Consider the following 18,450-nt stretch of genomic DNA (forward strand, 5'->3'; position numbering starts at 1 on the left):
TGGTGGGGCAGAGTAGGGGTGAGTGATAGGGGAGCTGCCAAAATAGAGGGGTTTGGCTGAGCTCTTGGGGAGGTGCCTGTGGGCAGACACAGTGCTGCACACAGACTTCATAGGGCTCTCCCACACCTGGTATTAAATCAGAGAAAAGCCTTCCACCTTCTGGTGCTGGGAGTTATGCTTTTTAGAGCCGAGTTCGACAGTTGTTATTGCAATTTTGTGGTGCTCTTTTGATTTACAGCTGTTTTTACGACCATTGAGGCAGCCACAAATCGAGGAAATCTCATAAAACAGAGAGTAAACGTCTCCTTCACAACCCAGGCAGAGTTTTGGCATCCGTGCTTATTCCATAGAGCAGGATGTGTAAACAATATTGTGTCCCCTGAGTGGCTGATATCAGTACAGTTAAGTGGTAACAGCTTGAAAAATGCATTTCTCGTATATTGGTGGTAAAATTCGAAATGGGCCCCCGGCTAAAGTAAATTGGTGACATTTTGCAGCAGAAAGGAGGGGGGAAAGGGGAAAAAAAAAGGGCAGCGACTGGAAATGCAGAGCCCCAGCTTTGAAAGCAGTGGGACTGGAGCCAAAGTTGGATTTATCTGCATTATTGCAGTATGGAAATAAATGGATCCACCACACTTGTTGCAAAGCATATCTAATTGGAGAAGACAGATTATGTTGGCTGGAAATGGGGGACTGCCCCATTCACCACCTTCTTATACAGAAGATGAGGTCAGTTAATGCCATATTTAATCAAGGTACAACAATGAGAGCTTCTTTCTTGACTTACTGTATAGCACAGAAAAAAATCTTGGACCCTTTCCTGTTGAAAGTAGGTGAGTGCACTTCACTACCCTTGAATGAGTGAGGGATAGGAAGCCAGATGCTTTGCAGATGTGAACTGTAGGTTTCCTTCCATGTTTTTTTCCTCTGCAGCCTCCATTTGTAGGGAAATGTATATGCTATTCTTTTTTAAGGTGTTTTTAGTCCCTTCTCTTAGGTGTTTAAATACGTGCCCCTGTGGTGTGCCTTCTGTGGTGGGTGAGGGTGTCCACCAGTGGGACCAGAGCTGTGGGGAACAGGCAGTCCAATGAGACTTTTTTCCCCCTAAAATGTAGAAACATGAGACCTGAGACAGAGGGAGAAGGGTTGATGGGCAGACTTGATAATGAAGTTAAAAGAGTCAATCTAATAAACACCAGAGAGACAGCTCCTAGAATTTCACCGTGTTTTGGGATTACCGCATTCGTATTGTTTACCTGATGAATATTTGATGTTTCCTCGTGTATAGAGTTGCTGTTACTGGTGGGGGTGACAGGAGATGTTGTCATCCTGTAGCTTCTCCATCTGATTACCGGGGTCTGCTGAACATAATGAGTGGGGGTCCAGTCCAGCTCAAATTAATCTGGTGTCTGTTGGCGAGGAGAGCTATGAGAAGACCTTGGGCAGCTGTCTGCTTCACAGAGCCTGGCAGGGAGTTCTCAAATAAAAAATCTGTCCTTCCTTTCCTGGACTCATACTCAGCATCTACTTGCCCAGTTCTAATTAACCTAATGGATAGTGTTAAAACTGGGCATCTGCAGGAGTTTGTAGACCAATAATCCAGGTGGTTCGGGAAATAGTTGTCTCATTGGATCAAGAGAGGAGGAGAAGGCAGATGATATTCATTTTTGGTTTTTTTAGCTTTCTGGTGCTCTCTGAAAAGAGCTAGTCTGAAGATGTTGAGTTAGGCAGTGGCAGCCCTCTATTTCTGCAATTTCCGTGGGCAAAATGGAAATGGCCATTCCCCAAGATCATGCACACACCCGGCACTGTTGGTGGTAAAGCTGCAGTGAATGACACTTTTATCCAGAGGTTATTTGTTAAATTCTTTGCTGATGTGTTAATAGAAAGCACTGGACACGAGGTGGTTGCAGTGTTTGTTTATGAATGTCTTCATCTTGGTAGCATTTTTATTAAAATTTTGCCTTCTGGAGTCATGTTGCTGCATGGTAATCTCAGCCTCCATACATATTGCACTTCAAAGGAAAAATCCAGCTATGTCTTGGTCTCAAGGATTAAACTGGAAAACTTTAATTTAGAAATGAGTGTTAACAAATGTAGACAGACGTCCAAATTGGTTTCCTTTAAAGTTGTATTAGATTTTAAATCTTTTTAGTGTGAGTCTCCTTGGTTTTATAATTATTTTGCGTTGTCCTGCCACAAGCACAAAGCTGGAGGTGCAGCAGGTACTAGCACTGACGCAGAGCAGAGCAATCCCTGAACCACAGAGCACTGGCAAACAAACTCCTAAATCTGTGTGCTCTTCGAGCAGCTGAGGTGCTCGGAGGGGGCAGGACTAGCACTGCTCCAGTACAACTCACAGGACTGTAATATTCATCTTGTAATAAGAATCTCTCCTACACATAATTCTGGTGGGAATGAAAATTTCCCAGTAAACCTCTTAGCAAGGCTGCTGAATTAAAGAGATCACACATCTCTGCAGGAGCTCTCCAGTTCCTGGGCACATCCTACGCTGCTGTCAGGTGCTGGTGGGCCAGTGGCCCCATCCACGAGCTCCGAGTCTCATGGGATTTGCTTCACGTTCAGCATGAACATCCAGCACGCTGCAGCTCCGGGTGAAGCCAGGGATGTGCTTTGTGTCCAAACCAGTAATCTTCTGCATGAAAGGGGAGCCCACTTGAGCAGCCCCATCCTCCTGGGTCGCACAGCTGTGCAAGGAGTGGACCTGGGAAAGAACGGTGCTTTTGTGCAGCACAGTTATGTGTTTAACATAATAAATGTTTATTGTCCTCTGGAGCAAAGGAGCAATAGGCTAAATTATAGCCCGGGGAGGGAAAGCTAGAATCATGAGGTATAGGCTGTTAATTATCTTTTTTTTTTTTTAGCTGTCATAATGTACTGGCGTTTGCCTGCAGCTCCCCCTCCCACTGCTCCATTACCTCCACCACCACTATCTCTAAAATATCTGCCTCCCCTAGCATGGGCCCTCCTCCTCTCTGGCCTCCCGCTCTTTCATTTGTAAGGCATCTCTGGCCTCCGGAGAGATTTGTGACTTCTCTCCCAGCAGCCGCTTAGGGTGATAAAGGCCCTCAGACTGCCTCTCTCTGATTAATCAGCCCTCGTGCAGCCTCGATAGGGTGTTAATTTGTAAACTCAGTGGACAGGCAACTGTGATAAGCCTCTGCAGCTGCTGTGTGTCTGCCGGGGGGATGGGCAGATAAGGCTTCAGCCCTGGGATGCAGCCAAGAAATATTTTGGAGCAGTGAATTAGAAACAACAACAACAAAAGAGCCTTCTGCAGAGGCGCTCCTTTGAGGTTGCTGTGGGTAAGACAGCAAGTTTCAATGGCAGCAGTCAGGAGCTGCCTTCCTGATAAGCTCCCTGACCCCCCAAGCCCAGGAAAGGACCACGTCAGGATTGCATCCACAGCTGGGAAATTGTGTCAGAGGGATGTCCGTGTGTCACATGCCATGGTCTGGGCTGAGGACAATGCAATCTTCTCTGTGCCTCATGCGCTCACTGCAGTTAACCTGGTGCTTTTCAGAGAATTTGATCCTGGTTTGTCAGGGCTGTCTGGCGTGACCTGTCACCTGCAAGAAAGGGATGGACAGGGTGTCCAGAACAGCATCAATGTCAATTGATTTTTGAGCACACTTAAATGTTTGCTCTGTGATATGGTTCACATAAAATTCTATACAGAGTCCACTGTGTATCCATTGTGTGGGTTAAAAACAAGAATACAGCATTTTCTCTGGAGAGCAGACCATGCTGAGTGGTCTGAGACCACAGATAGGGCTCTGAGAATAGCAAAGGTGGGGTTAAACTCTGGAATACCTAGCCAGATTGGAGCAGGCTGCAGTGATGAGAGGCATGTATTCTGTTCCTCTGCTCAAGGAGGTTATGTTGAATGTTTCTGGTGTGCTCATGCAATTTTCCCTTTTTTTGATTTGATTATGTTTTCTTCAAAAATTGAAAGGAGGAGATATTCACTGAATTTTTATCAGCGCTTTGGTTCAGCTGAATCCTAATGATCCAGCCATTGTTGGCCTCCCTAATTGTTCTAATATTATCTGACAACATGCAACAGACGATGGAAGCAGTTCCTTCCCTGTCTGCCAATGCAGGTTGTTATTCAGTTCATTTTTGAACTGCAGCAATCCTCAGACAGACAGTGACCTTTTTATGAAAGCAAATGTCTTGCAAAACCCTCTTGGTCTCTGAACTGTGATTTATAGCCATTTGTGTTGGAGAAAGCTGCAGGTGGGATTTGGGTGACACATAATTGGTTAAAAGATAAAATAAAATGAAGGTTGCCCTGCTGGTACAGTGATGGCAGGAGCTGCAGGAATGAATTGCTTGGCAGTGCAGAGCCTGGCCCTCCTCCTCCCGCCCTCCTCCGTCGCTTGCCAAGTCCTGTCTGGCAGGCCATTACAATGATAAATGCAGGTAGCTGGCAAAGACCACAGCTGAGAGTTTGTTCTAGCATGCCAAGCCCTGCTTGGCATTCCCAGTTGGTGCCAGCATTTGCACTCTTACTCAGTTTGACGGAAACCAGGACATGAGGTGTGAATTTATGTCCGCATCCTTCCAGGAGAGAGTTGGGATAATGAAATGCCAAGGCAGCCCTGGGAGCAGCAGAGTAATTTGTAGGTACCAAACAACAGTCTGCCACCTGTCATTCGCAGCACAGTCCCTGCTCTCCCCCATCACTCTTCCTACAGTGCAGCCTTTGAATTATAAGAAGTTTTAGATAGTTCTGCAAAGAGCACTCGCCGTTCCCTCTGATTTAGTGCAAATAAAAGCCATATCCCCGCCAAATAGATGGGCTGACTAGATAGGATCAAGCTGTAATGACAATAATACAAACTGCTGTAGCAGTGTTGTTACACAGCATTCCCAACCTTGCCCACATGAAGGTAAGCTTTCCCTTACATTTGTAGCAAAAGATAAATCAGTAATCAAATCTGTGCTTGCCTAAGTGAGTGTCTGGGCAATGAAAAAATTTTGAATGTGGAGGTGTAGGCTGAAAAGTCTGTTTTGGGAGGGGATGAGCTCTCTGAGAAAGGCATGAAGGCTCTGGTGTTTGGGATGTTTTAAACCAGACCACACAAAGCCCTTTTCTCAGTGTATCGTGGAGAGCTGTGTTTCCCTGACTCTGGTGTGTATCAGTTGCCTTTGACACGGACACATCACTGCCTCCAGCCTTGCTGAGAGCTGCAGCCTCGTCCAGTGGCACAGGAGAGGGCTGTTCTCTGGATGCCATTCACAGACCAGAACACCCAGGAGTATATGAACATGTGTTAGGGGGAAATCAGTGCTGATTAAAGTGGAAAATAGCAGGAATGTAAAGCAAAGGTAGATGTGGTAGTGGTTGGGGAGTTGAGGTTTGAAGGAGGAAGATCCTAAGATAAGGACCAAGTGCAGCCTAATTTAAATTAGGACACACAGGCACACTAACATTAAGCAAGTATTTTGGCTGGTTTTAATGAGGGACAGCTGGAAATTTTCTTTTCTTGTTAGTGTCTCTGGAAGCAGCTGAGGAACCTTCTGCAGCTGTCTGACGAGCCTTGGTGAGGTCCAGGAACTCCCCAGCTTCCTCCCTTCTCCTCCTTCACTAAATTTTTTTTTCAGTACATGTATTTATTTATTTATTGGAGCTGAGCTGGGAAGGAGAGGGAGTTTGATCTTTTCCTTTGGGAGACAGCAACTGCTCAGAGGAAGATGAATCATAAAGCATCGCTAATGGAGGGGACGGGAAAGGGAGAACTCCGGGCTGCAGCCATTCCCCAGAGACTGGGGGGTTGGTTTGAGGAGAGAGGGAAGAGGAGTTAGAGCCTGTGCCCCGAGGCTCTGATGGCAGACATGCTGTAGGTCAGATGTCCCTCTGTGTCAGAGGATTCAGTCACCCTTTGTCACGGGAAGAGGCACATCTGTGCAATAAGCAACACGCCACAGCAGCGTATGTTTAAGAATTGCTGCTGTTGCTCGATTTAATCTAGTTTGTTCAGTCCCACATTGGTTGTAAAATGATGAGGAACATGCTCAGAGTTCAAAACATTGTTGATTTAAGCTTATCACTGTCTTGCCAAAAGAGGACCAAAACAAGATGTTGAACTTGAGGACGAGCAATGAGCTTGGTTCCTCAGTGCCCTAATGGAATTGTTCTCCATACAGCATTTCCTGTGGTGCCTTCCATCCTCATCCACTCTGCCATTTGTTATTGTGTAAAGTCAGCATAACTCAGTGGTGAATTAGGATCAGTGATCTCTGCTTCTAGAGTCTCCATGGCCTAATTTAATCTGTGTTCCCAGGCTTGTGCTAGCTTCTCAAAGGGGCTGTTGCAAAAAACAGTCATGGTTATATAAACTGCTGAGAGAAATGAGCATTCTTGGGAGAAAAAGTGACAAAGAGGTGAGTGCATGGTGACAGTCCCTTCCAGGAGCAGAGCAGTACTGAATATGTGTGTGCTAGGTGAATGTGAGGTGAGGACCTAAACAAGTGTGTTGCTGTATGGAAGCACAGTCCAAAAAACATTTTGTTTCTAGTGAGCATTCTATGGAGTAAACTCATGAAAGATACAGAAGACCCTCACTTCCTCTCAGAGTCATAATTGAGCTAGAAGTATCTGTGGCATTTAAGGCATTGCCATTTCAGTAAGTAGTTCCTTGTTTGGGGTGTTTCTGCTGTGTGTTTCTCTGTGATGTGAACACTGTTATGGTGTACTGAAGGTACAAGTGTATTTTTAGGATTGTTAGAGGTGGAGATTCATTCTTGCTTAGGGAACATTATTTATTATTAGTCCTTTTTTGCACTGGAGATCAACAGACAGAATTTCATAAATTATCCCAAATATCAACTGTAACCAGATTTTTCAGAACAACCTGGTCACCATTCACATTTCTAAATGGATATTTGGAAATGCTCCATACCCGGTAGCTCCAGTCTCGTTGATGCCCCAAAGGCAGCTGCTGAGTGCTGAGCCCTCTTGAAAGCCCAGTCTATAAATTCTGTGGGAAGATAATCAGTGTGGATTTGTAGAAGTCCTGTTCCCTCTTGCTTAATCCCTGACACAGCTGGGCTGTGCTGTGTCCCAGCCAGCTGTGTACCACAAAGCTGGATATTCCTAGAAGGTTCACAAAAATGACAGAATTGCAGGTCTAACTTTTCTTTTGTCTTCCTAATTGAGCTGTGGTTTCTCTCCAAAAATAATGCAGGTTTTGGAAAGACTGTAGGCTACCTTGAAACATCCCTTCACAATGCAGGCAGTGTTACCCATGGGCTGCTTCCATATCCTGAAACGTGTGGAATACTTTGTTAGTCTTAAGGGGGATTTTTACTCTGGGTTTTTGTGTGCGTATGTGCTATTTCTAGGCTTCTCTTGCACCTTTCCATATGTATCAATTTCCATTTCCTACAGAAGAATCACAACCCAAACAATACCTTCCTGTTTTAGTTATTGTTCTCATATTACTGGACGAGGGGTCTGGTATGAATGACTTGCAGAGTGAACTGCAAAGTAGTAAAGCAGTATTGACGTGCTGAAATTCTCTGCTGGACAAGCGATCAAGTGGCATTGGAGTGGTTGGTAAAAGCAGGGGAGACAGATCAAAGGAAAGAATGAAAATTGATCCAAAATGTTCAGGTAGTGTCCGTGCTCTATGCTAAAACTTTCTCTAAGTGTATCCAGCACTTCTAGCTTGGAAATCTCCCAGAGAAGGGTTTTCTTGTGAGGTTTTAGTGCTTGCTAAAAGTTCAGTAATTTTGCAAACAGTCTCTCTTGAGACTGGCTCTTGGCTGTCTAGTAGATAGGCAGCCATCCAGATCTAAAATTTAAAGTGTCTCCTTCTGTCTAGCATCCTGGACTCATTTGGAGGGAATGCTTTGGCTTTTGCCCTGTACATGACATGCATGCCAGGTCCCTAATGCACACTACTTTGCTTGTTCTTGTGAACCAGAGCTGCAACCTTATTAGCAGTTTCCCAGTGTCTTCCTATCAGACTCCTAGAGTACCAGGGTTGGATCTGGCGTTTGGTGCTCCAGGAGATGGCATGAAGGTCCACAGAGCCTCTGTTGTTGGTGATAAGGAACAGTTCTATTCCCTATTAGCCATTTATAGACTATGGATAAAGGGGAAAAAAAGAAGTAATGACTGTGAGACCTGACATAATTTATAGTGCTGTCTTTGTCAGATGATGTTGTTCTGTTATATATAATCATTAAATTATTAATCTGCAAGAGCTCTTGCACCTTTCAGCTGCCTAGGTTCAGTGGAAACCAGGATGGATGAGGCATGGACTTCATTATGCCTCGCTGCTCACCTTGAGAGGAGAGGGTGTGCTACATCCTTTGTGGTTACCACCTCACATTTGAGGAAAAAAGCTGCCTTTGCTGAGCTTTTAGTGCTGAAAATTGAATCAGTGTTTATATGTGCTGGGTTCAAGGGGAGGAAGGGGGAGGGACTGCAGCACCACTCCTCTGCTTGCTCTCTGCAAAGCAGAAAAGGGCAGAAATGTTATTTTCCTCTGCAGTGTATTCAGCCTGGTTTCAAGCTGTCACAGAACTGGGTGGAGGCATTTTCCCCTTTAGGTCTAGAGTAGAAAAGAAAGAAAATCAAAAGCTGGCAAAGGACTGGTAACTTCATTGAATATGCCACAAAGGGGACCTGGGAGGCTTGATGTCATCAAAAGGGTGCTGGGTCTTCGAGGTTTCAACAACATGAGGTTACCTCAGGAACTGCTGCTCTGGGGACGGATGTCAGATATACTTCAAGTGCCACGGCGTTACTGGGGGTGAGGGTGGGACCATGCAAGAAGCATTTTTATGAACACGAGCCTGTGGTGGGTTCTGTGGCTGTGCTCTGGGGCGAGGGAGATGAGCAGCCAGTGAGCAAGGAAGGGTGGAGGTGTCTTCTGTCTGTGAGCTTCAGGCTGGGCAGGTCTCGCTGCCTTCTGCAGCAACAAAAAGGAGCTTGAGGGGTTCGTGAGATGGTCCTTCAGATGGAGACAGGCAGGAGGAAACAACAGGGGGGAAAAAGGAAATTTTTTGTTTCATTTTGCAATCAAAGAACATGTGATTTCTCTGATGGCTTGAACTCTGCATAAAAGACTCCAAATGCCTGGTTTTGTTCACAAGGGAAGACTTCCACTTTATTAATATTATTTTTAAATCTCTTCTTAAACATATGCAAATGATTTGCTTGGAACAGCAGTATTTGGGAGGGGACTTGTTTTAGCAGATGTGTTGGTTTGCTGGATTTTTTCACTCATTAGTGGGCTCCCTCAGACACATAGGTTTTATTGTACGCTTTCTTTAAAGGGTGACTGATAGGGTTGAATGATGTATTCATATTCAGGCTCTTCCTCCCCCAGCTTCCCTCCTGCTTTTTACAGCAGCTCACAGAATATCCTATAGCACAGGCATTCACTGTTTCAAAATGGTGCTCGTGCCAAAAACTGCTCAGATCTGGAGCTAGAAATCACCAGAAGTGAGAGCAAAAGTTACTGTAAACTCTAGGTGTGAAGGTTTGTGTCTGTGAACTGAAGCTGCGATGTTGAAAACGCTGCTCTGTAAATGTTGACTCTGATTGTGGAAGGCGGTGGCACATGCTGATAGCAGAAGACTGAGCAATAATCCGGGTGTTTTACTTTGTCTCTAAAGTGAATTTTCTGGCTTGACTTCCTTAAAGATTGTTTTTATATAGTCTGGACCTGTAGCGCTGAGATCTTTAGCTGTGGCTGAGCGCTGCCAGTCCGCACTGAGCCGCGGTACCGAGCTGCATGGAGGGGAGAGAGCTGGTGGCTGCCCAGAGTGGTGGCCGTGACTCTCCAGCCCAGGGGAAGCACAAAGCTTCTCCCAGCTGGGGGCTGCCATGGGCAGAGCAGGTCCTGCAGCCCTGGCTGGCTCCCCAGGAAGGCTCTCCCAAGCAGGCTCCTCTGCAGGGCTGCACACCCCAGCATCCGGACCCGGCACTGGGATTTGTGGCTCAGTGGCCGATTTACTGCTGGGGCTCTAGTGCACGCCACGCCGAAGTTTCATTGCCTGTAAAATGGGGGAATCTTATTTATCCACCTGCCACGTGTCCGAGTGCTTGTGGAGTGCTTGGAGAGCAGGCCCTGGCTTTGTGTGAGCTGTTAGCATGGGTGAGTTCCCAGAGCCTGCAGATGTGTTCTGCGTCCGTGGTCACTTGGTGTTGATTATAAGTGAAATATCTCCTAACAATGGGTTGTAAATTCAGAGTTGGCTGTCAAACGTTTTATGCACCGCTGTTGTTGCTGCTGTGTGACGCTGTTACACTTTCTTTGCAAACCAGCCTAGGCAAAACTTTAATCCTGGTTCTTCCTCTTTTTAATCCACGCAGTGAAGGGATCGTGCAGGTAACTGATTTTCCCTAAGATTTTAGGATCTTTTTGCTGAGCTGTGTAATGATCATACATGCCACAGCTACACGTGCAGCTTTGTCGTGGACATAATTCAGAATTTTTTTCTTATGTGTCTCAGCCTCAACCTATTTTTCATGTTGTTTTCCCTCTCTTTTTTGTACATTTGCATTAAGTAAGACATTCAGTGCTTGCAGTGCCACTTTTCTTAGAAGTAACATTAATGGATCACTCTTGCTTCTTACTATATCTCATGCAGAACTTCTTGCATTTTACTATTTGTTTTTTTCCTTCTGAGTCGTCATTTAAAATATATAGCAATGTAATACAATTTGTAGTGCTCTTTATCATGCAAATCTCCCAAGGCACTTTAGAATAAAATCAATAAAATCAAAAATAAAATCAACTTAGTTCAGCCATGTGTTGAATTAATTAATTGTTTTTAAAGTAGAGCCAGGGGAAAAAGGCTTTTTTCACTTTCAGTATCTTTTGCTCGTCAGCTTTGTACTTCACCCATTGTATTCATGCAGCAGTCAGTGCCAACACGTCGATGATACTTTCTTGTAGATGGTAGTAATGTTGATCGTGCTCCTGCTCCCAGACCAGCTTTGATTCTGGAGAGGCTGCTTGCTATTTTATCAGATAGCGAGGAGGAAAAGCTTATGCTGAAATCGGTTGACTGTTTGATATCAGTGGGGGGAGGAAAGGAAGCCATCAAATTAACTCATAAAAGCTTTATTTACGATGAATGGACTTTTTTTCCCTGTCTGTCGTTATCATCTTGTCTGTAACCCAGTGACCCTGATTATCATGAAGCTGTTTACAAGGTTTAGGTTAATTGGATTTCTTTAACTGTTTCCCAGAGCTGTGAGGAGCACAAATACACTGCTGTGGAGTTCAGACAGCATAGTGCAACCCAGTCTGCAAGGATACGGGCTTCTTCCAAGAGGAAGTCATTTTATTTCATACTCAACTAAGTGCATAGCAGCATGTACCTATCATTTGGCATAATATTGAACAACACCCTCCTTCATACAGATGTGTTCAGTTGCAACTTGTGTTTCCAATACACAAATTACATTTTGCATGTTCAGCAAGAATTGAGCTTATTTTCAGTGAGAGAGCCTTTGAAATGTGTTTTGGTTGTTTTTTATTTTCCTTCAGCTTGATAGCAGTTTCACTGGTTTTGTTTTTATATGAGGACTCATGGATAAAATAGCTGTGCATTGCATGGCTGCCTAAATAAACGAGACAGGAGGATGTAGTTGGGTGAGATCAGGACAGTCCTCTTGCTTGGCTTTCATCTCCTCAGGATGCATGCTCGTTCTTTAATGGCACAACATTGCACCCTCCAGGTGCAATGCGCAACTGCAGGTCTCCAGATAACCCACTTGTTTTATGAGCTGTGTTTTTGTGAGCAAGCCTTCCGAATTTCTCCTTCAGGATTATTCACCCTCTCTTTCTCTTCCTTTTTCAGGCTTCTGTAGGCTCTGAGAAGCTGTTCTCTCCTGCAGCAAATAAAGGTAAGTGATCTGGAGAAACGCTTTCCTTATCTTACAGCAAGAGATTTGGGTTGTTCTGAATCTGTATCGTGCAAATAGCAGGACATCAGTTTTGCCAGAGCCTGTAGCTTGACCACACACATTGTCATAAAGATCAGCTTTAAAGGCTTGCGATGATTTAAGTTAAAATTTAGAGCTGCATTGTCTCAGTGTGGGGTGGGACTTCTTCCCTTCCAGTAAGATTTGTATGAAGTGTCTTGGAGAGAGGGATTACTGACAAAAGACAAGTCAGTCCTTACTGTAGGGGATATGCTTCTCCCTCTAATACAATCAAATCCTCATTTTCTTTAAACAAATCAGTATTTCAGTGCTGCCTGTGTCATCCTGACAAGGGCTTTGCACATCCCTCCCCTGCCAGTGCCCACAGAGCATTTGTGCCTGTGCATCTGGGTTCCCCAGGACACGGTGGAGGGTGCTGGGCACAGCACAGCTCCGCTCCTGCTGTTAATGACAGTTACCTGTGATAGGCACTGGGTGTTGCTAAGAGACTGCCTCGCTCCACATCCCCTTGGGGGGCACAGCCACGGAGCTCTAAATACGCCAAGCCCTCCTCTGAGGGCTCAGCACAGCCATAAAACAGCCAAAGCAGGGCTGCTCTGCTTTGCTGTGTTCCCAGGGATGATCTCACTGGGATGGATACTGGGCAGAAATGCCAGAGAAACAGCTTTGGGGAGGGCAGGCTGTGGTACAGGGTGGAAAGCATTGTGCTGGGAATTGTTCCACCTTGCCATGCAAGGAGGTTTGTGTGGCTCCAAATTAATTGCTACGGCTTGTGGCTGTCTGCAGCATCCTCTGCATTGAGCTGCAGAATAAAATCAGTTCACAGCAGCAGTGGGTGTTAGGGGCATGCAAATACCCCAGACAGGGGAGATGGGGCCCATCAATAAGAAGTGATGAAATAACCTTCTTGCATTTTTTCAGTGGGGCCGGGAAAGGAACAATTTGCAGTTGTGTAGGAGTAGGTGCTGGACATGGAAAGGCGTTTTGGTGGTTGTGTGCTCCATCACCTGGATCCAGGCCCAGTTTTTAGCTGGGCTTTTCAGCAGCAGTAACTATTAGGAATTCTCTTTTCTTTCCAAGCTTTGCAGATTTTCAATGCCAAATGTGGAAACCGATGACAAGCCCATTATGTTATTACATTTGTAGATATTTTTACAAAAGTATGCAGCTTTATCTGGGGGAAAGAGGGAAATTTAAACACGGTGGGGAAGAACATTTCTCTCACTTGGCTCGCTGATAAGGCAAACCAGATTGCCCATACGGCACTGCCTCGGCAAAACAAAAATCTTGCCATCCTGCATAATGCCTGGCACAGAGATCTGCTGGAGAGCCTTATGTTGAAGCGTTAGCAGCTTTGTTGGCTCCTCCTTGTGCTGAAACCCAAGATCCCCCACCCCTTCATATCATGGAGCAGCTCAGCAACATGAGTTTTCAAAATACCTCCCTATCAGGAAGTTAAATGTGCGAATGCCTGTGAATTTGCTGTCTTGAAGTTTGTGTTCAGTGCTGTTTATATCCCTGTAATTTCAGCCTGTTCCTGTTTGCTTTAATGTGGGTGTAGACATTGCCAGCTTTGGGTTCAGATCACGGGTTTTGTCTCAGACTTCTCTTTTACCCTGGCTGTGTACTGATGCACCTCGCTGATGGCATGGGGTCGTGGGCGAGCTCTCCTGGGGCCACCTCAGCATTTGGCACTTGGCTTGAGAGGTGAGAGAAATTCACCTCGGCGATGATTTTGTGTAGAAACCCAAACAGTGCTAAATTTTACCCCTCGCCCTGTTATCACTCCCGCAAAGCAAGAGCCAGATTTGTCTCTTGCACATGCAAATGAACGCCGCTCCTACACGACCAGGCTCGGGGATGCCATATGGCCGGGAGAAAGTGACTTTCAAAGCATTGCACTTAAATTCCTTTTGTGAGATAAGAGCGTTGATTTAAGGCCGTGTTCTCCAGGGCTGGAGGCCTGGTGGCTCTGTGGGGAGGGATTAGCTCAACACGGTTTCCTGATGGGCACACGCATGGAGGCACGTGCTCGTCCTCTCCCGTGGGCATTTGCACTGTGCCCTTCTTTTGTAAACACTGGCGGCCTTTCTGGAGAGATATTAGCTAGCAAATGTGCAGCATCCATGCTGCAGCTTTCATTGAAGGTAACCAGGCTTCTAAAACACATCAAGTGGATTCATTGTGTGGTGCAACTCCCTGTGTTCCCGGTTCATTGTTTGGTGCAACTCCCTCTGTTCCCACAAACTTTCCCTGGGGATGTGTTTGGCCCTGTATATGTGTTTTATGCCGTCCTAGTTTATCAGCAGCTTAGCAATGCAATTAAGTATTGAGGTAGGCGGGTTACGCTTATTTGAGGCTGGAACAGCTGTAAAACGTAACCTTTGACCGCACTGGAGAGCTGCACAAAAGGCCGGAGCAGCAGCGCCTTTTGTCTGGGGCTCCCTGGGTAGGGTTTGCCTTTGCCCCCTCCCCGGTGGTGGCCGTGCTCCTCCTCCTGACACAGCTCATCTGCAGCAGCAGATGCACGGCGTGGATGTCCACTTCGGGGAGCGGCACTATTGTACTGCAGAGAGAGGTGTCCTGACCCGGGCTGACCTCAGCAGTCACAGCTGTGAAATAGGCTGAATGGGGCACTTTGAGCTTCCAGCAGAAGAGGAGATTAAATCCTCTGTCTGAGGAAATAATAATTAAAAGTAAAAGCCAGAGAAGCCCCGATCTGCTCGGATGACAGTCTTTGTTTTCTGACGCAGAAAAGTGTTTGTTTGGCCAACTTGTCACTGCAGTACAGAGTTACAAGGGCATTTGCTGCCGAGGGCCTGGTGTTACATCCTCCTGGAGAATAAATCAATAAACAAATAATAAAGGTCTGTTTGCTCTCTCATGCAGCTCCTTTCTCACAGGAATCTGCCAGCCAACCCTTCCTTTTTCTGAAGGGCGAGTCCCAGGAAAGGCAGGGGAAGTATAGGCAAAAGCCAGATCTGTCCCTGTGTCTCCAGGTAGGAGCATGAGGCAGAGGGGTGACAGGGTCAGGAAGATGAGCTGTGGGGCTGAGGAGGTGAGAGGGACAGTCACCCCTAAATCACTGCAAGCACCTCCTCCTGCTTGCTGTGGTATTTTGAAGTGTGTGGGGTAGGGTAGTTTGTATTTTCTGGACTTGAGCCTTGGTTCTTGCTGCTGGCTCCTCCGGCTGTGGCTTCGCTCGTGGGTCTGCCTGGAGGCAGCTGAGCTTTCTCACACCAGTCTCGCTCCAGAGCTGCTGCATGCCAGGGAGAGCAGGGAGGTGGTGCCTTTTGTACCACAGTAGCCTTGTGGCTGCAGCCCAGGTGGCCTGCTGAGTCCCCAGTGTTTGAATCCAAGGCCACAGTGGCAGTGAGGGTGAAATGGATGTCTTAAAGGAGCTGTTTCTCTCCCTTGCTTTGATAGCTCAAAGGCCCCAGGGAGGAAAACCTCCATCAAAAAGTGGAGCCTGGGCAGCAGCCAGGGTTTCTCCATTCATAACCCCAGGCAGGCTGTGGATGGGGAGGTGTCTGTGAAATTAAAGAGGTGTCCAGGAGCCCCCAGGGCATGAGGTGCCCATGGAGGAGCCAGACCTGCACAGCCCAGTCTGCCCTGCAGCCCCAGAGGCACTGGGCAGCAATGGGGAAACAGAGCTTTGAAGTCTGGTGAAGGCAGAGTGTTGCTCCTGTCTTTGGATCAGAATCAAGCTGGGCACGGAGGGAGCAGTGTGATCCATCTGCCTGGTGGCACAGAGTGGCTGGCCAGGACCCAGCCCTGCCCTGGCTGTTGGGGCCTCGCTGAGCTCCATGCCTCAATTTCCCCCTCCTGGAAAATGAAGACGAATGCTTGTCAGCCAAGTGCGCTCAGAGACTTAATTAATGAATGTTTGTCAAGCGATTTATCAAGAGATCCTTTTAATGAGAGATTCCATAAACAGTGCAAGGCTTCATTTTCATGGCAATAATAAATGACAGTGAAAGTAAGTCTTATCCTTCCCCCGCATATGCACCCCCCCAGGAAAAAAGATTGCTTACCCTCCGCTCTTACTTCTCCCTGGGTTTCTAGGCAGAGGGCTTTGAAGTGCTATCTTTCATCATGAACTGTACACATCCTCAAAGCTCTAAAGCTCACAGCCTGTGTCTTATCCCTCTGACAAGAGGGAGGCAAGCTTTCTCGGCATGCAGGTCATAATTGTCAGCCATGGGATGTGCCGCAGCCACCCGCCCCAGCGGGCTAATGCAGCTTATGCTTCTTTGAAGTTGCCTCCCTTTATTTTCTGTCCTCTTGACCACAAAATAGTGCCTTGGGCCAGCAAGAGAGATTTCTTGTTCAGAGACGACACTGAGCTCTGACAAGCACATCTGAACCAGAGGAGAACTCTTGTTCCTCTGAGATCACTGCTCCATAATGTTGTTGCCTTAAGGGGACTGTCTCTCCTTTTTCTCTCTGCTTCTTCTCTTCCTTTTTCTTATTATTCTTTTTTTTTTCCTTTAATTCAGCACTAAACTGTCACACTAAATCATTTTAAAAGCTGGAACTACAAAACCTCCAGTGTAGGACATGCTGTTAAAAACTGATGGTTATTACTGTGAGATGGGGTGAGAGGGGAAAGGAGGGGCAGGGGCAGGACGGGAGAGCAGCAAGTCAGCTCTCCAGGAGGAACCTGTGAGTGCCCGGTGAAGCAGAAAACAGCCTGAATGCAGCTGAGCTCAGAATACCGTGCTTGGCACAGGTTTGCAGCAGCAGCACAGCTCCAAGGATGCTCAGCACTGACAGGGGAATCAGGAGCCCAGTGTCTCCCGGGCTTGCCATGCTGCCTGTGTGCCTTGGTCCTGTCCCCTGGTGCTCTGCCTCCAGCTGGAAGGGTCAGAGACTCCCTGTCTGGGCTGGGACAGCATCTCCTGTAATCAAGCCCACCTCTCCTTCAGGGCTTTACCAGAAGAGAGAGCTTTCCATCACTGGAAGGTCTGCACAGACAGAGCAAACAAGTCTCACTGCACCCGGTCAGGCAATTAGCTGTGTTTTACATGAGTGGAGATCAGGAGAGATGTCATCAGTTTTCCCAGTTTTCTTGTGTGGGGTCCACGGTGGGGTCTGAGCTGCATCCTGTCTCTTGATCTCAGTTTTATCCCCATGTTCTGGTTACATTTTGATGAGGTCACCATCTTGTGCTTGATTACCTGCGCAGCCAGGGAGCTTGAGGGGGATGATAATTTGCAGCTGAACCTTTGGACAAGAGTCCACCATGATTACAGGCATGCAGAAATTTCCACAGCAGCATCTGTAATAATAAATAAAATAAGTAATGCATTTATTTAGATAGCAACCATATTGCTATGATTTATACAGTGCTCAGGATGCTCTGCAGCTGCTCTGCTCCCCGTGCTGCATCTCTGGTGATTTTATCACAGGCTTACAAGACTCAGGGTTTTTCATGAAACCCAGGCCCTCAGAGGATTGTACCAAAATCTAAGATTTAGTTTCATTATTTAGGCAAGACTTCAGCCTTTCTGACTACAGAAAAGAGCCTAGAATTTTTGATTCTTCTGTGTTTCAGAGCCAGCAGGTGGGCATAAAGAAGCCCAAATACTTTGGTTTCAACCTTGTTTTAAAGATGGTTTGTGATTTACAAATGCTTCTGGGGTTGGCAGTACTGGATAGCATGAGTTTAATGGTAAAACCAGTGTGTGAGCCCATCCCAGCATCCTCCTTTTGAAAAGTTCTATCTAATTTTGCCACTATCAGGATGAGTGAATTAGCTTTCTTGTGTATGTATAGACATAATTATACAGTGGTGTGAGAAGGAGGACTTTGCTTTTCAAGAAGTATGGGTAACCAAGGTAGTCACCCAAGTCACAGCCAGTTACCCACATTCCAAACCAAACCAAACACAGAAAATAGTGCAGTAAGTGCAGTATTTTAGTATTGTAGCTTTCTGATTTTGCAGGCTATGCTCTGGAAAGTTCAGCCATCTCTCTGGGAACGGGCATGTACTCTCTGTCTCCCCTGTTAGCTGTTGTGTATGTATTTATTAGTCCTGGCTACAGCCATCCCTATCTGCAGCAGCTGTCTGTGAAATTATGATGGACAAGCAAGAGCGCGTTCACCGTAACCACACTGTCCGGTTAGTTTGGTAAAACTCAGACTGCAAAAGTGGATAATTTATTAACTTTGACACAAACTGAGTGTTGTGTGCCTCCCAGAGTGAGAGCTGCCTCGTGCAGGCCAGCAGGATTTGCTTGCACCAGTGGCCATATGGTTTGCACAGCCATCTCCGGGCTTCTCCCCTTCCCCTGAGCCAGCATAGAGCTTTCTTTGTAGCTTCAGGCTGCAGCCAGGAGAGTTGAAAAGTTGAATTATAAACATTTCCAGGCCTTCTGGTTGGTATCTTGTGTTTTGTTTTGTTATTTTAAGGATGTGGGGTATGTTGCTGCATTCCTGTCAGTGGGATTAGAATGAATAGAAGCAATACTGTAGGAGATAAAATGTGTTTAATTATTTATTTGAGAATT

The 18,450-nt window shown here is 46.3% G+C and overlaps 1 protein-coding gene across 1 annotated transcript in view; it reads left to right on the forward strand.

Annotated features, from left to right (window-relative positions):
• The window catches only part of FBRSL1 (fibrosin like 1), a 498,161-nt gene that overhangs the window by 429,660 nt on the left and 50,051 nt on the right, over nt 1-18,450 (forward strand). Inside the window, exon 7 of the mRNA XM_033075794.1 lies at nt 11,854-11,899. Coding sequence (XP_032931685.1) covers nt 11,854-11,899 — 46 coding nt within the window. The remainder of the gene's footprint in view (nt 1-11,853; nt 11,900-18,450) is intronic.

The sequence above is a fragment of the Catharus ustulatus genome, chromosome 18, assembly GCF_009819885.2.
Source record: "Catharus ustulatus isolate bCatUst1 chromosome 18, bCatUst1.pri.v2, whole genome shotgun sequence".
NCBI classification, from domain to species: Eukaryota; Metazoa; Chordata; class Aves; order Passeriformes; family Turdidae; genus Catharus; species Catharus ustulatus.